This window comes from Prosopis cineraria, unplaced genomic scaffold, assembly GCF_029017545.1.
Source record: "Prosopis cineraria cultivar Desert tree isolate PC_DT_omini unplaced genomic scaffold, ASM2901754v1 PC3, whole genome shotgun sequence".
Lineage (NCBI taxonomy): Eukaryota > Viridiplantae > Streptophyta > Magnoliopsida > Fabales > Fabaceae > Prosopis > Prosopis cineraria.
The window spans coordinates 38,647,597-38,666,670 of NW_026555334.1; the positions used below are offsets into that span (position 1 = coordinate 38,647,597).

Consider the following 19,074-nt stretch of genomic DNA (forward strand, 5'->3'; position numbering starts at 1 on the left):
TTAAAACATTTAATTTTTTAAGTTAAATAATAATTTTATATGTATTTCTTATATTTAAATTATTATATATATATTTAATTTAATTATTACGTCACCGGTTTGACCATTAATCCAACTCGGTTGAACCATGCGAATCGTAAACCACTGACTTTTCTAATTTAATAATCAATCCGGTTTTGAAAATATTGCTAGGGAGATATATTGTCCTTCTGATTGTGATATAGCATTGGTATTGATGAAAAGGCCACAATCTAACTCTATGCTTAGATGGAAAAAAAAGTTAAAAATAAAGAAAATTAAAAAAATAAGTAAAAAAGACTATTTCTTTTTCTGTTCAGATGAACGAGATAAAATAAAAAAAGAAAATGAACAAATAATATAATCACCATATATAGTGCTCTTGTGTTTAAATATATCATGTTTTATATAATTATTTTTATAAAAATAAATTAAAATTATTAAAAGAGGATAACTTATTAAAATTGAATACAATCCACCTTCACAGCGAGGCGTGACTTTTGCGAGATCATTACTCCGAGTCAGAGGAAAAAAAAAAAAAAGGAAAGACATGGGGTTGGAGTGAGGGGGGCTTGTACGCTTTTTTTTTTTTTAGGTTGAGGGGGGTAGCGATGAGTGGAGTGTGAAATTCTGAAAACAAAAACGTGGGAGAGAGAAGAACACTCACGGAACAACAAATTTCTCCCATGTTTTTTCCGTTTCTCTCTGTTCTCTCTCTTCATCCAAACAAGAAAAAAAAATATATTTTTCTCCACATTTTCTTTCAATTCAAACAAAGCAAGATAGTTAACATCTCTCAATTGAGGCGACTCGGATCCAACTTTCTAGTTTCCAGCTTTATTTTTATTTTTAAAAAGGATCATAATACACACTTTCCTCACGTTGGACTACACCGGTCCCTTGTGAGAGTCCATGTATTATATGGGCTTTAAGACTTGGAAAACCGTCTCGAAGCCCGGTAATGATTGCACAAATAATGGTATGCACCTGAGTTTGGAAAATGTTTCTTTTGGTCAAGTTAGACGGTCCCGGAATGCCAAATTGAAAAGACAATTTCGCAAGAAAAGGCAGAGCACGAACACAGAGAGAGAGAGGCAAAATTTTATAATGAAGCATGCTCTTGCCACTAACTATTGTCTGAAGAGTCAATATTAGTTAGATATAACAGTGAATTTCTTAATTTAAAATATCCATTCTATTCTAGTATTCTTAAAAGCGTGACACACGGAATATGCTAGTGAATTTTCGTTGGCAGTGTTGTTTACTTTAATTATTTCGCGAATTTAAAGCTGCAGATAGGGTGAGCTCAGTATATTTGATTATCTGCAGGGTAATTATAATAACAGTAGTAATGTAGTATTCATTCATAGTTTGTGAAAATATGTTTGTTACTTTTTTTTGGTTTTTTTTTTTTGTGATGAGAATGATGTTGGGTACTATAATTTGTCTATATAATATGACGGGTTCATGGAGAGACGATGAAGCTTCCAAGGGAGAGCAAAAAGTGCAGTGGAGGGGCAGTGTCAGCACAAGACAAGAGGCCATGACGGACATGGGCAAGCACATGAAATTTTCAAGGAAAAACCATGACCAAGTTGGAATGGACGGCCTGAAGAAGGAACCCGGAAACTATCAAACTACGACCTCAATTTTGTCACTTTTTTATATTTAAAAAAAAAATTGCCACCTTTTCTGTTGATACTTGATGGTCCCTTGGGTACTTCTTGTTGTCATCTAGCCAAGTACTCTCTCTCTCTCTCTTCGGAGGGGAAAAAAAAAGAAGGAAGAATGGTAGGAGGTCCTTAATTTAAATTAAATTTTAAATACTAAATTTTAAAAATTTATATGTTCAGTTTTTAATTTTATAATTTTATTATAAAAAATTTAAAATATGATTTAAAATTTAGAATATAAGTTATAAATTTTTTAAAATAAAATTATAAAATTAAAAAACGAACTTATAAATTTTTAAAATTTAACATTTAAAATTTAATTTTAATTAATTAATCCTCTTAATATTTATTCCCTCTATTTTTATTTATGGAAAAAACTTTTACTATTTGTTTGTTTTTCATACAAGTAAAATTACATTTTTTAATAAGAATATATTATAAATTTTTTAAATTATCTTTCATAGTTTCTCCATTCACAATTGTAAAAAATAATTAATAAAAACTTCATTAATATAATTAATAAAAAATATTTTAGTATAATTTTTTTTATTTTTAAATATAATTAATATAATTAATTTTTTAAAATTGTATGATATAATTATTTCCTCCTATCCATAGGAACGAGTATATGTCATTTTCAAGAAAAAAAAAAAGGTGGGGGGAACAAAATCAGATCTGTCTCGAACTTTGGATAAATCTGGTGATTTAATTTTACGAATGAAAAAGGCTGGTATCTTTTTTGCGTCAGAAGCATCTGTCAGAGCCACTTGCGCCCGAGAGGAGAGGCTCGGCGTGGTTATGGGGAAGGCACGATACGATGATTAATTCGACAAATCCATTAGGATTTTTTTTTGACCTGGAAATCCATTAATATTAATTAAAGGCGTAATTGACTCGCTCAACGTCCGTCGACTTTTCCCCATGAAACTTTTGGCGCCATCGCTTCGCCGAATGCTAAGAAGACACGAAAGCCCCTCTCTTCGATAGCATCTTTAGCTTTAATATTATAAAAGTACTACATTGATCACTATCATTTTGTTTTATTTTATCTATGAAGTAATCAAATGACTTTTGACCGAACCTTGTTTTTTTTTTATTCCTCCCCACGGAGACTACACTTTTCATTGCCTCAAGCATCATTTTGCAAAATAATGAATAGGGCTGTGCATGGGCAGGGTCGGGTAGGGCAATCCATTAACTAGATGCCCTGCCCTAAATGTCTTCGGGCAAAAAAACTATGCCCAACGCCCGACCCTACCCGAAAGATGCCCGACTTTGGAGGGGCCGGGCGGGCAGGGTCGGGCAGGGATCGGGCACCTCGGGCAGGGTCTCCAACCTTGCCCTACCGAAATAAAAAATCAGAACCATCCACACAAATCTGAAATACACTGTAGCAAATTAATTATTTTCATCAATAAATCACTTCAAGCTCTTATTTTAAAAGTAATAGATTGTTAAATATCACTAGCAAAAATATTATGGTGTCATCAAAAAACTTAATGGCAAAACAAATATGGAAGGAATTTTTCATGCAAGTCACAAGTGCTGTCCAATTTCAAATTCTAAGAAATATAAAAATATTTAACCTAAGGTTTACAAACTTGATCATCAAGGCATCTAAAAAAAAAGAACTACCATTTATGTCCCCATCAAGTTAAAAAATTATATCCTATATTATTATTTTTATAAAAAAATATATTATATCTCGGGTCGGGCAGGGTCAATTGGTTTGATACCCCAGCCCTAAACCCTGCCCAACCCGAAGATCGAGCTCAGCCCGACCATGCCCAAACAGAATTGGGCAATTTTTTTAAGGCTCGGGTTGGGCATATTTTGCTCGGGCCTGGCCGGACATCTCGGGCTCATGGGCATCCTGCACAGGCCTAATAATGAACATGAACTCTACGTCAAGAGAACAAAATAAAATAAAATTTCCGGAGTACAATTTTTGAGAGAGAGAGAGACGGCAAAGAGTGGAGTTTTAAAACAGGATAACACGGGAGAGGAATTTCTCCAATTTTTTTTTTTATTTTTTTTTACTTCTTTCATCGTGACCATTCATTAATTTTATAATTTTAAAAAATTTATTTAATAAAATAATATATATTGTTGAGATGGGAGGAGTAAAGAAAAATAAAGGGAAAAAATGAAGAGAATCTTGATTTATAACAAAGAGTGAATGAGTGGCTTTCAAATGGGTTAGTGGATTGACTTAGAATGTGGGAGGAGTGATGAGTTGGCAGTAACGGAGGGTGGATTGGGTGGATGGGAAATTGCGGACTTATCGGGCGTGAGAGGAAGAATGGAAGATTGAATGGTTCAAACTTCAAGGAGCGGGGGGGCGGGGGGCTTGGTTCTAGACAAACGAGAAAGTCCAAATGATAAGATATGGTAAAAGGAAAAGGAATTTGAGGGCCCCATCTGTCTATCCAAACACTTGAAATCGGAAGCTCGATGCTTAGATGGGCAAGCAGCGGATTCCCACTGCTTCTTCATCATGTTCCCATTTTCTTATTTGTCCCTAGCTGTTTCAAGTCACCGGGGCCTGCTGATTGCATTTCTATTTTTATATCCATAATCCATCCTTTTCTTCTTATCTTTGCAATATTCATTTTTCTCCCGACTAACAGTGATAGGTCATTATTGATGAGATAACAGCCCCAGGGGGAAAAAAAACAAGCAGCGACAGCTCAAACTTCCTTGAGAAATACTCTCTCTCTTTTTTATAAATAATAACAACTGCAAATAAAAATCGTACAGAACAGTAAAAATCAGCTGATAAAAAAGTCAGAGTTTTCTAATCTTTTCCACCGTTGCTGCCCATTGTTTGTGAATCTTTCTAGTCAATGACATTTGAAGAGATTTAGTAGATGATCCAAGTCACTCTTGACTATCAAAATTTTAGGATATGAATTCCTTCCCTTAAGAATATTTTTAATAATTTTTTAATTGTTGAAAACAATTATGATATTCATAAAACTAGATAGACCAAGACCATCCAAATATTAACCATTTAATAGCAAATCCGAGCTCCTTTAAAAAATATGCCAAATGCTTGCTTGAATTGGAGAGCTATGTTTTCTAAAATTAAAAAAGATAAAATCCATGTAAATAAGGATTTTGATCTCCTTAATTTTCTGACTAGATCCTTGCATCACCTTATTGAAGTCTATGAAGAAAAACCATCCCGGTCTTTGAATTGCTTTTGCTAACTGTAAGTGCTTTGAAAGGGATGTTCTATTTCGAATGGCCGTTCCTTTCTCCTCACAAGATAGCACTTGAAAAGTTGAAAGGTGCCATTTTTATTTTTGAATTATTTGTAGAGGTTGTGCTTCCTTTGATTGATGCTTAAGTTTATTCCTAGCTTCCCAAATAAAATGCATAATCATAAGGAGCTACTAAAGATGCTCGCTTTAGTTGATTATGATTTAGATTGATTTACCCAGCAAGAAATGAAGCTTTTCATGTTTTCCTAGGTGTTGAACTAGGCAGAAATATCGTAACCATACCAGACAGCTCTTGCAAAATGATAAAAAGAAAAATATGATCAAATATTTCATTATGATCATTGTAGAAAGGGCATTTAGCTGTGATTGAAGATGATACTTTTAAAGTATATCACAAGCAGGGATAACCTCATTTAGAATTTTCTTGCTAAACAGCAAGAATGGATAAGGCAAATATTTTCTAGAAGAATTTTTAGTCGATCTCTTGTGTAGATTGATTAACATTTAAGTTATCTCATATGAGAATCTTGTAATTGTAACCAACTTTAGCAGAATGAGTCCCTTTAACTGCTTTAGTCAACGTCAGACGATCACCTTGATTGAAAAGAGAAGAAGATGTGCCTATAATTTCCTCATCGATTTTGCAATGATAAAGAGAAGAAATACACTGCTCATCCCAAGCAACTTTATCTTGATCAATAAAATCAACTATGGTTAAACTTCTACTATCGATCTATCTTATCAGAAAAAATCATTTCACATAGTCAATTGAAATCTTTGTTTTATCACCAACTTGTCATTTCAAGTTGTCCATAGTCAAGTATTGTTACGTTCCCTTAATATAACACTAGTTATGTCCAGAGCTCATGGTTGTGATTTAATTTATTACACAAGGGTATATTTGGTAATAGTTGATAAATATTGCATCACAATCCATTTGAGTTTTGATTATAAGCCCAAAAAAACTTTTTTTTTGCCAACATTAAGAAAATGGTTATTCTTAATTTTGTTAAAATTTGAGTTCACTCTCATAGCATATCTTCATTTATTGTGCAAAACTAGCAATAGTTTTATTTTTGGTATGGATGCTATCCTCTTTCATTCTTTTTTTTAATCATTAGATCAAGATTTAAACAATTTAAATTTAATCTCTTATAAAATTATCATCAAAATATTAAATTATAAAAATATAAATAATAAAATTCAAACTGTTAAAATTTAATATAAAAATAATTTAAAAATAAAATGAAATGAAATAATTTGAAGGAGATTAAATCTGAAGTATCTAAATTTTTAATTTAATAATTAAAAATTGAAGAGAGAAAGAAGATGAAAAGGAACAGGAGAGGACCTTTTTGTTTTCTCGTGAGACGATTGGTACATTTTGCTTATTCGTGAGATTGGAATAAATGCTCTTTGAAAGTCCTAGATCTAGGACCATTAACGCGTGCACTGAACTTGTAATCAATGCCACGTGATACGTATATACTCGTCCCGCGTAACGAATTCAACCAGCTAGCAAGTTGAATTCACAACGACTCTATTTGGTCATGCTTCAAATTCACAAAACGCTAATCCTTAAAAAAAAAAAAAATTATGCATAAGTCTTATAAAATAAATTTATTTATAAATAAATCTTACAAAATTTAAAAACTATAGTGATATCTATTGAAATTTGAATGTAATTTAAAATTAGAGTGCAAACACAACAATGCTCCTATTAAAAATATATTACTTTAATAAAATAATTTATAATTATTTCATCAATAATTTATAATTATAATTTTAACTTTTTACATTAAATATTCAAATTCTTTAACTATTAGATATGTAAAGTTACAGCTGTAAAAAGTTAAAATGATAATTATAAATTATTAATTAAATAATCGTAAACAATTAATGTTAAACTTTTTAATAATGGTAATCAATTTAACTAATAGACATGCAAATTTATATTTTTTTAACAAAAGATATGTGAAGTTATAATTATAAAAAGTTAAAGTAATAATTATAAATTATTAATGAAATAGTTGTAAATTATTTGATTGATATGATGTATTTTTAACAATAGCATTATTATCTTTTGACTTCAATTTTAAATTACCCTCAAATTTTAAAAATTTAGTTATAGTTTCTGAATTTTGGTGAACTTATTTATAAAAAAATTTATTGCATGAAACCTATATATAATTTTTTATTTTTAAAATAGTTCATTTGAATTGAAAGTAAAATTTAATTGCAAGAAAAGTAAAATCTAAGTTTGCAAATCTAAATAAAAAAGTACGAATCATACCAAACAAATAAATTTATACTCCACATAAACTAATCCTTCTATTTTTATATATAAAATATTTTATAGAAACTTATTTTGTATCTAAATATAAAAAGTGTTAATGTTATGATATTTTTAAATAATTAAAATTTTTGCCCTTATCTTAAAAAAAATATTAATTATATGTTTTATCCAACATTACTACTATGATATTAATTGAAATTATGTGAAGCAAAATTAAAAAAGTTACTTTAATTTAATGGAATTTAAACTACATAACAGACTTTAATTTATATGCCTAATTAGGTTAAAAGCACCTTACGCAGGGATGAAAGGAGTATAATATAAGGTATTTTATAGGATCTTGGTAAAAAAATATAGGATATTAAATAATTATCATAATTGTTTTCAATTATATTCCTCGTTCATTTATTATTTTTTTATTAAAAATTTAAAATTTTAATTATCATTATTAAGATAATGTTTAACAAAGATATAAATAAAAGGATGCAATTCTTTTAAAAAAATGACCCGTATAAAGGAGTATGGTTTAAAAATGACCGTATAATTATTTCATATTAGACCAGAATAATCAAAAGAAGCCTTTAAGATGAAATTGACGCAATGTCAACATCATTAATCACATTATAATACCAACATTGATATTAGTATAAACTTCATAAAAAATCATACTCTATCCAATCAGCACCCCTTCCCCGATCCACGGTAAACTTGCGCTGATAAATTCGGATTCTTTTCTCTTATGTTCAGCTTGTTCTCTGGAAACTCCCGCGAGGAAGGAAACTACGAAATCCTCAAATTTCGTGCTAACCAGGAAGGCATATTTGCTAAAGGAAAGAAAGTAACCAAGTCGTGTTATATATATATATATAATATTAAAAAAGGAAATAGATACGTAAATAAATTAGTTTCCTTAATTAATAAAAGGAACAAAAAGAAGAAGCTTCATGCGCACCGCACAAGAAGACGAATTCCGGTCTGCCTACTTCGTGAATTGAACGCGACCAGAGAAACCGCCTCTCTTTCTCCATTTGCCTACACATAAGTAGTTTCTTTCCGCAATTTCCTGCAACTTCCTCTACCTTCCTCGTGATTCTTTGCATCCCAAGTTTGTTTTGATTTGACACCGCAATAATATATCCCTTGTCTCCGAGGGAAGAGAGAAGTTGAACTTTGAGTATCATTCCGTTAACACTTCTATTCCGAAAAGCAAAACACGTAAAAATCCCAGCTACTCTTTCTCCGCAGAACTTGCTGCTTTTTTACATTCTAAGGTGACTTAACATTGGTCTCAGTCTCTTGCAATTTTCTCCTTTTAAGGCGTTAGCGATCTGGATTTGTTCTGTGACTTTCATCTGATCCATTGTTCTGGTTTCACGAAGTTGGGCTCCTCTCCCTCTCTCTTTTTTATATCTCTCAATTGCCCCCTTTTTTCAAGTTGGGTTTTTAGCCATGCTTCCAGTCGGCTTGGTGATTTCTTGTATTCAATTTCTCTGGATTTTGTGGTTTTGAAAGCGTCTGTGTCTGATTGGACCCGGGCATGTCTCTAAAAAATTCTCATTGGTTAATTTGTATTGTTTGTTGATTACGATGGAATCTTTGATTTGCTTATCTTGCTAGATCAATTGGTGTGGCTCTAATCCTAGCTCGTGTGTTTTGGTCAGGCTTAAATCCAGGATTGCCGGAACAGATTTATCAATGGTAAGAATTCTTTTATCCCTTCTATTTTGTCGATGATGTAGAATGGTCGCCAAACGGTCAAGTTTTCAGAATAATGTGGTTAGATTACGATACTAAAATCTGGATCGAAGTGATTTTGGCTTTGTTGTATCTAATCTTTCATTCTCGTGATTCTCAGGGCGAAGCACCGGCATTCCTTGTGGACAGTTTGGAGAAAGGACATGCAAATGGCTTTGAATTAGAAAACGAAACTCGAAAAACTGCTACAATCATTGGGGATAAAACGGTATGGTCATACCGAATACTCTCTCAATTTTTTCCCTACTTTTTAACCAGATATGTACCCAGAGTATAATTATCTTCCTAAATGAAAAAATGGTCCTCCATTTTTGATAGTATGTCATTGGTGGAGCTGATGATGAAACTTCGCGCATTGAAGTTCAAATCTTTGACCGTGGTCTTGGAGAATGGTCAGTTTAAGGTTTCTTGGCTTCAAAGCTGCTTCTCTCAGCCTCTTGTTGCTGATTTCCAATTTTTTGTGCAGGGTTAATCCCACTGTGCTCGGAACCAAACCAGTCTCCTGTAAAGGCCATTCAGTCGTGCTTCTGAAGGACCGGATATTAATTCTTAAGAAGGGTGCTAAGCCAGATGATCACACTTGGTTTTTGGAGGTTGTTGTTTTTTAGATTCAACCCTCTTATCTAAGTATCTGCCCCCTATTGCCCTGTGTTTTGTCTTTGGTATTTTCCGTTAGAGGCATCCTCATACCTTGTCCATGCTTCATTCCCTTTTTGGGCGATCTTAAGGGCGCACTCTCCTATGTCATCCCCAAAATTCTTACTTAAGAAGATAACCTACTTTAAGGAGATACTAGATCTTCTTACTAGCTAAGGTACTACTTTTTTGTTGATGCTTAATTTTTTCATTTGCTCAAAATTGGCAGGTAGACACCCCGTACGTCAGGCAGCAGCAAAAAGTTCTGGGGACTCGGGTTGTCGCGTGGAGCAAGGGTGTGATAGGCAATGCTGAGAAGCCTATTGTTATCAGTGGTCCTTCTGGAGTTGGCAAAGGAACGTTGATATCGATGCTCATGAAGGAATTCCCTTACATGTTTGGTTTCTCAGTGAGTCACACTACCCGCGCTCCAAGAAATATGGAGAAAGATGGGGTACATTACCATTTTACAGAGAGGAGTGTCATGGAGAAAGAGATAAAAGAGGGAAACTTTCTTGAGTTCGCTTGTGTTCATGGTAATCTCTATGGGACCAGTGCTGAGGCTGTGGAAGTGGTAGCTGATGCAGGGAAAGTAAGTTCTTTTTACTCTCATGTTTTACATTACATTTAGTTGAAGACAAGAACTCAAGCAAAAAAAAAAAAAAAAAACTAAAGTATTTTTTGAAAGGAATTTGATTCTTCTGGATGCTATTGAGTCGATCCAAACAAATCTTTCTGGAGAAGCTTCACTGGAAGGCTTCTTTTTGCTAATGGAGAAAGGACATGCAAATGGTTCTAAACTCATGTTTTACTTCTGTAACTGTTTGCTGCCGCGTATAGTATGATCGCTTTTGCCTGTTCTGATGAAAGAAGTTGGCACCCTTGTCATGCGCATGACAGAATCTCATTTTGCATGCTATATGGTCTCTGTTGCTGACACAGAATAATTGATGTTTACATTGTGAGAGCACAACTAATATCTATAAAAAATAATAAATTGTAGTTACCCTCTCCATGTTATTCCTTTTAATCTTGACGAGAAATGAGGACATATGCCCGGCTTATTAATAAAAGATCCACATCTTACTTGGAAGTAATATTAGGTTTTTTGTTTTGTTATTATTGCAACCTCATAGGCAATGTCTTGAAGAATTTTATCTGATTTTTTTGAATAAAATCAAAATAGTGAAGCCATTTTTCCTTTTGAATCAGAGATGCATTCTTGATATTGATGTCCAAGGGGCAAGATCTGTGAGGGCTAGTTCACTTGAAGCCATATTCATCTTTATTTGTCCCCCGTCAATGGAAGAACTTAAAAAACGCCTCCGCGACAGGTGAACAACAATGATCGTTTCTTTGTCTGGTCTCTGTAATCCTAAGATTCCCCAAAATGTTGATCCGAATCTCTTATGTCTTGAGCAGAGGGACGGAGACAGAAGAGCAGATCCGGAAGCGGCTACAAAATGCTGAGGCAGAGATTGAGCAAGGGACATCATCAGGCATATTTGACTATATCTTATACAATGACAACCTTGAGGAGTGCTATGAGAATCTTAAAGTAACTCTTCACTGCTTATTCCCATATTTCTCCGCTGCAAGATATTTTTCTATACAAGTATTCTGATATAGAATATAAATTGGTGTAGAAACTATTGGGACTTAATGCTGATGTTACTTCTCAGCCTAAGTCAGGTAAGAAAAACACCTGAGTTGTATTATTATGATCTTAGTTTTACTATATTTTACTGTCATGAGGATTGACAAAGGTTTTTAATCTGTTAATTCAGGCCCCAGAGAGATTAATCTACCGGAGGATCACAGAGTTTCGAAAGTTGATGACAAAATCATCATAAATTGCCTCTCCTCAGGACTGGAAAAGGAATCAAAGAACTTGTAAGATTGTGAAAACACTGCTTACATAATATTGCGATGAAGTATGAAATTCTTTTCTAACTGGATTTGGATGATCAGGATTGTTTTGGACGTCTCCTCACTTAAAGGGGGTGCTCCTGGACGGACAAGAGGGCTAGATTTTCAAGCCATAGATTCGTTTTCAGACGGCTTGGTGGGGATGGATCAGCAGAGCTAACAGTTGATGAACTTAGCCACTACTGACTTTGGTTTCTCAATTCATATATAACTTCGGAAATTTGGGGAGGGGGAAGTGAACATTAGATTTGATGTTTTGAGCTCTTTTTTCCTTCTTTAATTGTTATGACATTTGACTTGATGATTGGTGCCACCATTATTATGTGCCTAAGCGGGCAATGAGCAGCAGTTTATGTTTTTTGCGGCTCAACTATGTTCCACCAATGGTCTCTTTGTTTTCTGGAAGGATCTCAAAAATTGCAAGACATAAATGAGTCGCCGGTTTAACTGAATCAAATTAATGCCTTGTGATGGGGAAATCAATCTGAATGTGTGGGTCTCTATCATTGTTGACACCTATTCTTTGTATTCATGGGACTACCTACATGTAGGGTGGATATTTGGGGCCCTTGGTGCCACGCGTGGGTAGTTTGGTTTCAACTTTTAATCAAACTACAAGACAAATGGTCCAATTGCCAATGCGAACTGAGATCTGAATACCCATATTGGTGCAACTACTGCTACTACTCGTGCTCTGTCACAGCGTTTGTCTTTCTAAATTGGCTTCAGAGTTTGAAATAGCGAAAGGGACACGACAAGACCGGGTGGGGGACATGAATTGGGCCAGGCTAGGTCGGCTTGCGAATCTAAACTTGTCCGTAGTACATGACTCTGCCCCTTGGTGTTACAGAAGAGGCATTCTTTCTTAAATCAGTAAGGAGGGCAGCCTCATCATGGCTTGAGATAATCAGCCAAGAGGAAGTATATTTAAGATTTCAACATTAAAAGTTCAAAATAAAAATATAATTATATTATAATTATCTATCTAAAAATAGTTATTGAATTTCAGTTAGCTTTCGAAAACTCAATATGTACTATGAAATATAAAATAATTGATAATACTACTTTTGAACTGTTCAGATTAGGTATTGCATCTTTTTATGCTGTTTATGATGGATTTATGAATTTTTTTAATTGAATAATAAATAATAATTTAAATAAAATTTCGTGTTACTATGTATGTATGTATGTAATATTGTATTCCAAGCTATAACCTATCATGTATCACAAACAACATCATGGTGGTGGGGGAGATAACGCACGCAGAGCATCTTTGGCGAGTTCAAATTCAGGGGTTGATGTTCATTTGTATGATCTTAAAGAGTTAGAAAAAAGCCTACTGCTCACTCGTTAATTTTGATATTTGTCAATTTACGTTAACTTATCCAACCTGCGAGTGAATCAACTCGCGAGAGCAATTGGCAGAGGTTTAGGTTTTCCTGCTCAGCAGTTTTTGGTAGCGAATCCAAAGGGATGGGACCTGTCACATGGGCTAGTCGGTGCCCTGGCCCTAAGGTGCGAATAGATTCGACACAAGTGGATCAATTAATTAAAGTTTGACTTTGAACGATTGGTCTTGCTTTATTTTAAACAAAGCATCTTGATCTTGCTAAAAAAATTCGGCCTGGTTTGGCTTTATTGGAGGTCGAGCCGTTCTATTAAAGAGAAGGTTACAGTATAAATTTAGGCACCGTTTTCCCAGTTCATATATTATGAGAATGAAATTGCTCATTCTTGTGGCAACCAAACCATCTTCAGAAGCTGGGAATATAATGCAGAGCCTGCTTAGTCCTTACATGCCATATTCCCTTGCCTAACTTTTGCCCAGTAGGGGACCCCCTAACTCCAACCTGCTCCTTCCCTACTCTGCTCTCCGCTTTGTGGTGGATGTCACAGACTCCACGGTACACATGCATAACCCCCTCCCTCTCTTTCTCACTCTCACGCACGCGCACACGTTAATTTCTCTTTTGATAATGAACCGTTCTTGTTTATTTCTCTATAAAAACATTTGGTTCTTGCTCTTTTCTGAAAAGGTGAACAAGTATGAAAGCTTTTTTGTACAATCTCAGTCGACTCCGTGACATGTTTTCTGACACAATTATAAGGTTTCGCAAGCCAATAATGATTTGCCCAGTACAGGGAGTCAATAATGCCACCATACTGTCGCTCTCAAACCTTGAGATCTCCGTCCTTAAAGTCTCAGATGCCAGAAAATGCTTGGAAGTTCAGTACCCAATACTGAACAACACTTGTTTATTTAATTTATGGTGAGGACACTGCCAACCCCAGTGTGAGCAAGAGTTTTAGACTCTCTCTGCCGAGAACTCGCCTTCAAGATCAAATCCCTGAACGTGTGAGCAGTGCTGGTTTTTTTCGGAAGTTGAATTTGAATCAAGAGAAAGGGCATTACTAAGGTCACAAGTAGCACTATTCTCATTGTTGGTTGTAGTGTTCGCAGAAGTTGTATCATTACCAAGTTTTTTTGTGTTCAGAAAACGGCCACCACATCCTCTGGCTCTTCTCATTGCATGCAAATGTCGCGACTCGTGAAGGTAAGGCTGCATATCGCAATAACAACGATTGTGCATCTTATTAGCACAACTACGATCTACATAACATTGCAATGAAAGTCTAAGTTCACCTCATGCATGTATTTAAATATGCAGAAAGGCAAATTATACAACCTCATGTCATTTAATTTGATTGAGTGAAGAATCTTAAGCATCGCAGATTTAGAGAAATGCAACAGACATGCTAGCCACCATAGTTCTACCTTGCCTTCTATTTTTATTTGGAATGGTCGAATGAATAGTGAAGAAAAAAATTCCAAGAGGAGACACGCACAGTTTAGTCTAACTAGCCAAAGTCGTTAAATGATGAGCAAAATATATAAAATCTAGCTGAAGGAAGCAGATTAGCTTCAATATAATGTAGCTTCAATACATAAAGCCTTATATCCCCAAAGACAGAGGCCGCTATGGTTTATGTGGATAGCTATCGTTCATCTTAGTCTTCAAATCTTTTTTTGTTTTTTTGTTTTTTGGTTTGCTAGTTTGACTCAATTAATGATTCCTTACCTCAGAATTTAGATGTATTCGCAACACATAAATGCATGGAATTAAAGCACAATAAGTTACTCAAATCGCTTTGCTAATTCTGATAGTCACACGCAAAGCTTAAGTATGAAGAAAAAGGCATCTTAAGTAATATAAAACAGAAATTGGCATCATGCGCAACTTTCTGCAATTGTCACCCTCCCAGGGCATATTGGATGTGGCTTTTAACTATAACTGTAAAGTGTTTCCGTTTTTTCCTTTTAGCATATCTTTTTGATGTTAACATTGAGAACATGTTGTCATTTAGTTCGGGGCAAACATAGCAAACACAGCAAAAGGAAACCAGATCGGCTATACATTCAGAATACCTTCCTGCCTTTTATCAGCTTCTTTTCCAGCTCAGCCTTGGCACGTAATCGCCTACGCCTCAAAATTCCATGGTATTGCTTGGCATTCACATAAACAGGCTCCTCTGCAATTTCCAGCGGCAAGACCATTTGGGCCGTATGAACTCCTACATCATGAGGATGCGCCTATCAAGATTCCCAACAAAAATGGAGAGGATTGAGTCAAATTAAACGACAACCTTTTTCTGGTATGATCACCAATTACTAGAAAAGCCAGAAAACTCATACAGCCTAAGTTACAAAGGGCAAATACATACCATGATGACCAGAAAATGGTAATCTCTAACCACTTCCAAACAAGGACAAAACTTAGATGTAATTTTCAAGTATTTGATATTAGTTTTGCAAAATAATAATAACTTCAGGTTTTAGACAAGATAATTTATCTGCTAAAGCCTTGAATTTTATCATTACTAGCACATAATTAACAATCCTCATGGAACAGGCAAAAACAAAACGGGAAAAATGAAAGGAAAAAAAAAAAAAACTCATGGCAAGCATCTTGACTCAAATGACCAAGAAGGAGAAAACGTGCTTCATACCAGCGGCTGAGGCCCATGAGTTGGGGTCACCCCTACATAACTGGGACCAGAATATGGGTAAGGGGCACATGCCTGCAAAAAAAAAAAAAATCATTTAGATTTCCCAAACATCACACTTAGTATAAACATATATGCCACCCATGCAAGAGATCAGGCTATGGACGTGTATGGATATATTTTTGTATGTTCGTGTGTGTGTGTGTGTGTGACAGAGACACAGAGTGAGTTTACCATTGAGGGGCCAACAGCAAAAAAATCATTCACTGTTGAAGGCACGCTAGGGACAAGAAGTTGTGTTTGTTGATGTTCTTCATTAGTTTTTCTATCTGCTAATGAAAGAAATATTTTAGTAGGAATGTATCAGTGAGCGATGAGATTTGTCAAATCATAACTATGACAAAAAGAACGTAGAACTTCATAATATTTATTCATGCTAGCGTCGAAGCTACGTAAATTCCAAGGAGCCACTAAATAAGACAATGGCGTATTTAGGTGGTGGCTAGAAGACAAAATTTATAACAAGTATCAAATTTAATTTGATCACCACCTGAAACTTCATAAGATACCTATCTTCATTATTCTTTAGTTATTCTCATAAACTACAGTCTAAACCATTCACATTTCAAATGGACGTGTGCTTTATCATACATCCATAGGAAAGTCGGGAAAACATGACAACCTAAGGTTTAAAACTCCTATGCCCTCAATGCCTGGGAAATCCATTCATGGCGTATGATTGTATCTATCATTGGTCAGCAATCTATTATACAACAAATGCATGAAATTGAATAAATTTTGAATAATTTCAAACAATATAACATGCATGTCGATGAAATATATGGATTCAATAATAAAAAATAAAACTTGAAACTAGTATACCCCTCCTATCAGATTTTCAACCTACTGCTTGTTATTAATGAATTTTCAAAAAGAAATTAAAGTAGAGGGCACTATAAATAATTTTTTTTAAAAAAAATTTAGTTGTTAAAGAATTTATGGAAAAATAATATATTATTTTATAACACAAGCTAATTTGCAAGGATTTCTACCACTAGAAAGCTTGTATTGATTAAATAAATGTTGAATATCTTTTCTTTAACGTGGAGTTGGGAGAAGAGGTTTACATGATGCAACTAGAAGGTTTTGTGGTTCCCGATCAAGAATACAAGGTGTGTAAATTTCTTAAATCTCTTTATGAACTTTAGCAAGCCTTAAGGAAATTATTACTTTATGAATACCTTTGTCCTTGCTTTAGTTTTGGAAGTACAAGCCGCGTTTTTTTTTTTTTTGGTAATAAAAGGCCAAGTAAAACTTGGAAGAAAAGACAAAGAGCATTAGACTTTGTACCCTAAGAAAAATTCATCATGAACCTAAGTTACTCGTAGGGTTTGAAATAAGTTGGAAGGAGCTGAGCCTAACAAATATGTTGCCCATATATACTTCAAAAAACTTTGTGATCGTCTTTATTTCTAATCTTTCTCTGTGTACTTCAAGAATCATTCCCACCAATGAATACTTCCTGTAAATGGTGCAATCCAGTAGCCAGCGCGAGCATTGTAGAGTATAGCCATCTATGATTTCAGCTTTTTAAGAGTTATGCTATGATGCAACCCCACATCAGATAGCTACAAATAATTCTTGTGATACTCAAGTGACGAGAGTTTTTGCCATAACAAGCTTATTTTTAAGGTTGACTTTCTCATGCTTGCTTAGGTCCGTAATGTACATTATGCACAAATTATTGATCCACTAGCTTATGAGCACAAATCTGACCTCCAGAAAACAAGAGTAAAAGACAGAGAAACTTTTAAGAGATTGAAATTTCTTTTCACTTACTTGAAATGGTGCCAATACACTGCATATGTAAAGAGCCAGCAGTAACTTATTAAGAATACCCAAGAAAACTTATTAAAGGACCTCTTTCTTTGACGGCCCCTTCCTCTTCTCTCAGTAGAACGGCCATAGATTTAGCTTGTGATTTGGTGGTTTTGGTCTCAAGATGGTAATCAGCAAAAGTTGGCATAAATGAATTCACTTTACCTTCCATTACGATGCTACTCCAGGAAGCTTCATTACCCAGGCCACGGCACTGAGCTTGAGAACAGGTCACATACAGCTTATTGCTGCTGGTATTTGGATCTGAATGGTCAGCATGATCCAATTTTGGCTGCATGCCTCGCACTAGGTGATTCATTCAGTATCACTCGGATTTCATCTGCCATATGAAAGCACAATGAACATCAGCGGATCCAGTAACAAAATCTTGTAGCCTGTGATAAGGTTTAAATTACAGAATTTCTTGTTAAATTTTGACAATTTCCCAGAGGACATATCTGAAGAATAGCGGGAGACATGTGAGCCAAAACAAGATTATATGAATCCAACAATTTTACACCGGATAGAACATCCCACTTCTTGGATCAATAAAATCACTCTGTGTAAAGTATAACTCACCAACACACAAACATGGAGTTGAATGAACATTAAGAAACCAATTTCATCCAAACTTTAGAGCGTATCTATCCAGTTAACTGAAAATTGACAACACAAGCAATTCGAATGTCCTGCTCTTTCTTGAGGGATATAAGAAACGTATAGGACCCATAACTCGCATTAATAGAATCAGCAAATAACAACCCACATTCATATGCGTATGTGATGGTGACAGTAAGATAAATGGTGGCCACAAAAATTGGAAGGAAAACAGAAAAAAACGTAGAACTCAGAGAAACTAATTAAAGTCTAACAAAATGATAAAAAAAAAAAAAATAGCAACCCGCCTTCACGATTTTGAGGCTCGATGGTCAAAGCTAATCAAATAACCATTTGAAATAAACTGAGGATAAAGAATGCCCAAAAAAAGGTATTAACCGGACAAGTGATAAACGAAGTTAAGAAGAATACAAGAGCACGAGAAAATCTTACTGCTCATCAGACATGGAATGAAGGCACAGAGGTTCTGAATACAGAAAAGGAGAATGGATGAGGGGCACTATGGGACATTGGGACATTCTGTGATAAAACTACCAAGTCTAGAAGACTACTAAATGGATGAAGCCGGCGAAAAGAGATATTTTCCCACGGGGGTTATGCCGATTGCTGGTTAAACAAAAAGAGAATGCAAATATTTAAATAAACAAAATAATAATAGTATCATCATCATCATCATCATCATCATAATACCGGTGTCTCCAACGTCGCTGCCACGTTCTCGCTCAAGAACGTTTTTTGTACATGCTGGGGATTTGCAGGGAGGGAGAATGCCATCAATGAATGGACAAAAAGCGCCTTGGGTTTTCCTCCTAAAATAGCGGAAATGCCCTTCAACCCGTCCACAATTTCAGGGCGCCACTTCCAGCTCTGCTTTTTGGAGTTTTGCTGGATATACTTCACTGACAAAATAAAATATAGTGCATATACAAAAATCAGAAACAGTAAATGTATATTGACAAGCAAAATTATATATTTTCATTAAAGACTCGATATAACCCAAATATAATATACTAGATGATGTTTACAAAAAAAGTAAAAA

General features: G+C 34.6%; 2 protein-coding genes across 10 annotated transcripts; one reads left to right on the plus strand and one right to left on the minus strand.

Moving 5' to 3' along the window:
• The first annotated feature begins 8,158 nt into the window (after window positions 1–8,158).
• Window positions 8,159–11,991, plus strand: LOC129307415 (guanylate kinase 2). Of its 2 annotated transcripts, none has more exons than XM_054948364.1 (11): window positions 8,159–8,485; window positions 8,832–8,912; window positions 9,070–9,177; window positions 9,288–9,361; window positions 9,436–9,562; window positions 9,835–10,197; window positions 10,818–10,939; window positions 11,028–11,163; window positions 11,252–11,297; window positions 11,393–11,498; window positions 11,577–11,991. In XM_054948364.1, exons 2-11 carry the CDS (start codon window positions 8,910–8,912, stop codon window positions 11,692–11,694), a joined length of 1,203 nt encoding a protein of 400 aa, XP_054804339.1. In that variant the 5' UTR covers window positions 8,159–8,485; window positions 8,832–8,909; the 3' UTR covers window positions 11,695–11,991. The 2 variants fall into 2 exon arrangements, with proteins under 2 accessions (XP_054804339.1, XP_054804338.1); XM_054948363.1 differs by having other exon boundaries at window positions 8,160–8,485; window positions 8,876–8,912.
• A 1,505-nt stretch (window positions 11,992–13,496) lies between these two features.
• Window positions 13,497–18,921, minus strand: LOC129307417 (nuclear transcription factor Y subunit A-7-like). 8 transcript variants are annotated; one of them, XM_054948366.1, is made up of 6 exons: window positions 18,726–18,921; window positions 17,583–17,757; window positions 15,774–15,871; window positions 15,543–15,614; window positions 14,962–15,126; window positions 13,497–14,095 (listed from the first exon to the last, which is right to left on the minus strand). In XM_054948366.1, the coding sequence occupies exons 2-6, from the start codon at window positions 17,734–17,736 to the stop codon at window positions 13,841–13,843; spliced, it is 744 nt and encodes a 247-aa protein (XP_054804341.1). In that variant the 5' UTR covers window positions 17,737–17,757; window positions 18,726–18,921; the 3' UTR covers window positions 13,497–13,840. The 8 variants fall into 8 exon arrangements, with proteins under 8 accessions (XP_054804341.1, XP_054804340.1, XP_054804348.1 ...); XM_054948365.1 differs by lacking the exon at window positions 18,726–18,921 and adding an exon at window positions 18,468–18,716; XM_054948373.1 differs by lacking the exon at window positions 18,726–18,921 and adding an exon at window positions 18,468–18,715 and having other exon boundaries at window positions 15,774–15,868; window positions 17,379–17,757.
• Window positions 18,922–19,074: the final 153 nt, after the last annotated feature.

What these genes read in the sequence shown, in the direction of transcription:
- LOC129307415 (XM_054948364.1), top strand. An exon ending in CAATCATTGGGGATAAAACG is followed by an intron (nt 9,178 to 9,287) that starts GTATGGTCATAC and finishes CATTTTTGATAG; the next exon opens with TATGTCATTGGTGGAGCTGA. An exon ending in ATCACACTTGGTTTTTGGAG is followed by an intron (nt 9,563 to 9,834) that starts GTTGTTGTTTTT and finishes CAAAATTGGCAG; the next exon opens with GTAGACACCCCGTACGTCAG.
- LOC129307417 (XM_054948366.1), bottom strand. Translation starts at nt 17,736, where the DNA reads ATGAATCACCTAGTGCGAGGCATGCAGCCAAAATTGGATCATGCTGAC. An exon ending in TTGCTGTTGGCCCCTCAATG is followed by an intron (nt 15,615 to 15,773) that starts GTAAACTCACTC and finishes TTTTTTTTGCAG; the next exon opens with GCATGTGCCCCTTACCCATA. An exon ending in CTCATGGGCCTCAGCCGCTG is followed by an intron (nt 15,127 to 15,542) that starts GTATGAAGCACG and finishes GAATCTTGATAG; the next exon opens with GCGCATCCTCATGATGTAGG.